Raw genomic sequence first — 5430 nt, forward strand, 5'->3', positions numbered from 1 at the left:
CATGAGCTGTTAATTCTTTTTTCAACCATTAAAGTTTCTCTTTGGAACTGGAGTGGTTAGAAACTTCATTCAGATGCTCTGAATCTGCCCCTGGGAGCCCCCCCCCCCTCACTGGGCAAAGAGTGGTAATACACAGTCAGCTGTCCCCACAATGCAGATGAGGTAATGGAAGGGTCTCCTGAGTCTGTTCTCCCTGGGGCTTTCCTCCTTGGGTTACTCCAAAGGCAAAAATGCCAAAATTGAGAGGCTGAGGGAGCTGGGCTGGGTCAGCCTGGAGAAGAGAAGGCTGTGGGGGGACCTCACTGCAGCCTCCCAGTCCCTGAAGGGAGCAGAGGAGCAGGAGGGGAATCAGCTTGTTAAAGGGCAGAGACTGGCAGGACAAGGGGGCTGGAGTGAAGCTGGAGGAGGGAAGGGGGAGAGGAGATATCAGGGGGAAGTTCTTTGCAGAGAGAGTGGTGAGGGGCTGGAAGGGGCTGCCCAGAGAGGGGGTGGGTGCCCCATCCCTGGGGGTGTTCAAGGCCAGGTTGGCTGGGGCCCTGGGCAACCTTGTGTAGCTCCAGGCCTGGAGGTTGGTGTCCCTGCCTGTGGCAGGGGGTTGGAGCTCTGTGATCCTTGGGGTCCCTTCCAACCCAGACCAGGCTGGGATTCTATGAAAATCACCTCCTTTGTAAGACAAAGTCCTGACGAGGCATCACCTGCATCTTCCCTGTGATACCACACGGCAAACGAGTGGGCTTTTCATGTGATCCCCCATCTGCCACCCCCTGAACCACGCCAGGGGAGAAAGCTGAGCTCCCAGTTCACAAGGTGCTCCTGCCAGTGGAGCTTCATCCCCCCACACCAGGCAGGAGCCGAAACAGACTTTTTCCACCCCTGACAACTGTGGATAATATAAAAAAATCACAGTTTAAATCCACTCTGCTCACATTGACACCAGCCCAGGAGCTCCTCAGACAGAAGGAGTCTGATCCTGCAGCAAGGATTGGAAGCTCTGGAAGGCAGATCTGTGCTTTTGGAGATCCCAGCACCCCTGGCAGCTGGGAGCTGTTGGGAACACTTGCTCGGGCCCATGTTGCTGGTCGGAAGCGGGCAGCGTTTGGCTGTCTGTGCTGTCTCATTTTGGGGGCAGATCAGAAGAAACAGGGAAAAAAAAAGCACCCAGGAAGCCACAGGCCAGACCGTGGTGTCCAAGAGGGCTCTTGGAGGCCACAACCTGAGGCATCTCCACAGAGGAGCCGTTAAGGAGATGACCCATCTCAGGAGCTCGGCGGGGAAGCGCTCGGCCTACCCGCTGATGGAGGCAACTGCTGCCTGCTCACCAAGAAGCCACTGCAGGCCAGGCCCTGTGTTTTATGGGCTCCCTCTTAGCCTGACCATAAACACCCGACATTTAACACCTCACTGAAGTTAAAGATCATTTGGGATGCATTAACTTTCACTTCCTTCTCCAACCTGCACATCTGAGGGCGAATGTGCAGGCTCACCCTCAACATAAAACCCATCTTTGTGGGGTTCAAGGGAACACACCCATTAAGGTGACTCACCCGTTAATCATTATTAGACCTGAGCAGAATACACCATCTCCTGCCCATCAGTGGTCACCACTGTTTACTTAGCCATGCTCCTGGTAAAGAACAAGCTTCCTGTCAAGGCTGTAACACATCGTAACTCGCTCTGCACATCGTGTCAACTAATTAACTGCAACATTATGGTGCTGGAAAACGCTGGTGGTGCCAGGAAGTGCTAAAGATCCCCAAAGCTCCTCGTGCATTTTGTTCATAAACATGGAATTTCTGGCCTTCTAATGGACAAATTTGCCCCTTAAGGTGTTTTATGGGAAGAATTTATTATAGAAGCTTATGGCAACCGCAGCCAACAATGTCCATGGCAGCACAACAGTCGACTCACCCCAGGGCCCAGAGCACAGCAACATGCTTCATGGGGCTTTAGTGAACCCACACCTGTCTGTCAGATACTACTGAAAGGAAAAGGACGGCCAGGATGCTGACCTGCAGCTCTCCAGTGCTCAGTCTGGAGGTAGTCCCCTCTCTTTCCTGCACCTTTTTGGGCAAGGGCCTCCTGTCCAGAGGCCTCGCTGCAGCCACAAGCTGTGCAGCCACACTGGAGCTACTCCATTGTGTCCAGGTATCCACAAGGCAAGCACACTAGGAAGCACAGTGAAGCACATGCAGGTTTGGCTGCCAACATCTGCCACAAAACCCCTCAGCACGTTATTTTCCAGTGAGTCTCTGCCCAGCACCATAAGATGCTTCCCCTGAAGCATCCACAGTTGCCAGCTTGACACAGGGATGCTTGTCAAAACAAGGCTGGGGTAATGTAGAGGTACACAACCACAGGCACCACCAGGAGCTGTTAACCAAGTTCCTTTTAGTTCAGGGCCACCAATGGAAAAAAAAGACCCAGCACTGCTTAAACTCATAAGAGGCAGGACTGGGCAACAGGCTGTGGTAGCAGAGCTGTGAGAGATGCACACACAGCCAAGCCCATTATCTCCCAATCGGGTAATAAACACTCCTTCACTTCTGCAGAACATACACATTAATGGTATTGATCTAAGCCCGGACCCTATAAACCTGTTATACTGCCTGTGTTCCTATAGCAAAGCAGTTACACTGTCTTAAGGAGTCTTTAATACCTGACCAAAACCCCAGAGCACTTAAAACGTTACCAGAAACAAGTGATTAACCTGTTTTTAGCAAACATTAAGGCATCCTCAGAACCAGCCGCTACTCAGCGGAGCGGATGGGCAGGCAGCATAAAAGAGAGGATCCCAGCAGAAGTCCCCACCTCAGCCTCACAGCCCCTTGCAGACCCCACAGCCCCAGGCTCCAGCCATGAAGAAGGGCATCGTGCTGGCACTGACCCTCCTCACCCTCCTGGTTGCAGCATGTGAAGGAAAAGGGGAAGGGAAGACTGTGAAGCTCTGTGGGAGAGACTTTGTCAGAGCCATCGTCTTCACCTGCGGTGGCTCTCGGTGGAAAAGGCATTTAGCTGATTATCACTACCTGTTTGGTAAGTACTAATTAACACCTTACAGGCTCACCACCCCTGCAAGGGCTCTGGGGATTCAGAAGAATCAAATCACCTGCAGCTGCACCTAAGGGCTTCTGCTGCTCCCCTCAATGAGGCACCCCAGGCTTGGCTTTGGGGCTGCAAGCAAACTTCACAGGCTTTGTTTCCTCCCAGCGCGCTCGGCTGCACGTACTGTGCTGATTTGTGAAATACAAACCATGTAGATCAAGGCTGAGGGAGCTGGGGCTTTCTGGTCTTGAGAAAAGGAGGCTGAGGGGAGACCTCATCATCTCAGATAGTTGCAGAGATGTCAGGGTCGGTCTCTTCTCTTGGGTGACAAGTGATAGGATGAGAGGAAATGGCTTGAAATTGCACCAGGGGAGATTTAGGTTGGATATCAAGATTTCCTTTACTGAAAGGGCTGTCAGGTGTTGGATCAGGCTGCCCAGGGAGGTGGTGGGGTCACCATCCCTGGGGGGAATGTAAAAGGCATGTGGATGTTGTGCTTAAGGACATGGTCTAGAGATGGGCTGGGCAGGATCAGGCTGTGGTTGGACTCAGTGACCTATCTCAAGGGTCTCTTCCAACCCAGGTGATTCTCTGATTCTTTGATCTTTCCCAAGTCAACCTGAGGCAGCACAAGTTCAGCCTGAGGCTGTCACTGAAAAAGCTCTTAAACTCTGTGCCCTGACACTTTAAATGTCACAGACAAGCTTTGCCAGTGCAAGGTTTTTGAGTGCTGCCTTCAGCAGGACACACCACTCACCCCCCCAGAAGCCTGAAACTTGATCCCAGCTTAAGAACATTAGAATTGAAATGTTGAATACATACTCTGCAGTTCAGTTATCTTCCATGCACTGCCAGAAAGTTGTGCTCCCATAGATTAAAGTAACTAGAAAATAGAACATAATCAAGGCAGATGATAGAAACAGAGGCTTGCTGCCCTCCCCATGGAGCAACAGCTGCGCTTCTCACAAAATCCTATTGTGGCAGCAGCTTTAAACAGACATAAAAGCGCTGCCACCTGCAACACCTCACCCCAGAGGCTGTTAAAAAGGAGGAGAAACCCCCACTGCTAAACTGAGTGAGGTTACTACCCCTTTGTAGAGCCTGGTTGGCCAGAGGTATTTCCAGTGCACCTGAATTGCAAATGTAATTAAAGTGGGAACACCCAGAACTCTGAAGTTATGGGGTATCTGATGCCTTAATGTAGGGATCCCACAGGCAGCTCCAGTTAACGTGCTGGTCAGGTGCCACTGGCACATTAAATCCAGGTTTTACCCTCTGAAGCGACTCTGTCAGTGTGAGACTGATACAGCAATTCCTCCCAAGATCACTCTTTGTGAGGAATCCATAAATTACCCTTTTTTTTAACATGTTAACCACAGAACATACCCCTCAGCTCTCCATTTTAATCCTGGCTTGGTGAGAAGTCAGTGAGCTGGTACCCCACAGCTTTCCATTTAATCTTGGCCCAGTGAGAAGCCAGTGATCTGGTGCCCCTCAGATCTCTATTTAATCCTGGCTTGGTGAGAAGCCAGTGATCTGGTGCCCCTCAGCTCTCCATTTAATCCTGGCCCAGTGAGAAGCCAGTGATCTGGTGCCCCTCAGCTCTCCATTTAATCCTGGCCCAGTGAGAAGCCAGTGATCAGGTGCCCCTCAGCTCTCCATTTAATCCTGGCCTGGTGAGAAGTCAGTGATCTGGTGCACCTCATGATGTACATCAGGAAAAAAGAGGACAGCACATTCAGCTCCCTGGCTGGATGCCAGCCTGTCCTTCTAGTAAAGAGAAACACCATAAACAACTCCTAATTCCCCAACTTCTCCTTTTTTATGTGACAGAGGCTGAGAATCTCCTGCCTTTCTCCCAAGAGAGCAACGGTTACGCCGACTCCCCGATGTACACAGCCCAGAGCCTGGATGCTGCCAGTGATGAAATCCCCAGGGCCGAGCCTGAGATGCAGCCAGCCTCACAGGGCACCAGCAAAACATCCCTGCTAAGCAAGCGTGAGGCAGCCAAGCTGCTCACCACATCCTGCTGCAGCGTCGGCTGCAGCGAGAGAGACATCAGCTCCCTGTGCTGAACTGCAGCGGGTGCCGGCCGGCCCCCTGCTCCTGTATTAAAGGAATCATGAGATAAACCACAGTGATTGGTGTTGGGGTTTTTTTTTTTAATTGGAGCTTTATTCCTGGGAGAACACTAAGGAGTAAAGGCTGGGTGTTAGATGTAGTGTGAACAGGCTGCAGCAGCAGTTCAGGCTGTCTGGGTTCCCCAGCGTGTTTACAGTGGTTTAGAGCTAAACTTTTAGTCGTGGGTAAGTATTTCTTCCCATCTAACTACACCCTAGTTCCAGCTCTGCACATAAAACATGATGAAAAAAGCGATTTATCACACAG

The 5430-nt window shown here is 51.3% G+C and overlaps 1 protein-coding gene across 1 annotated transcript; it reads left to right on the forward strand.

The window, feature by feature from the left end:
* Positions 1-2855: 2855 nt before the first annotated feature.
* Positions 2856-5117, forward strand: INSL5 (insulin like 5; the record flags this gene model as incomplete). The annotated part of the gene is made up of 2 exons (XM_084265852.1): positions 2856-3033; positions 4876-5117. 2 exons carry the CDS (start codon positions 2856-2858, stop codon positions 5115-5117), a joined length of 420 nt encoding a protein of 139 aa, XP_084121978.1.
* Positions 5118-5430: the final 313 nt, after the last annotated feature.

The sequence above is a fragment of the Gallinula chloropus genome (genome assembly GCF_964237585.1).
Source record: "Gallinula chloropus genome assembly, chromosome: 6".
NCBI lineage: Eukaryota > Metazoa > Chordata > Aves > Gruiformes > Rallidae > Gallinula > Gallinula chloropus.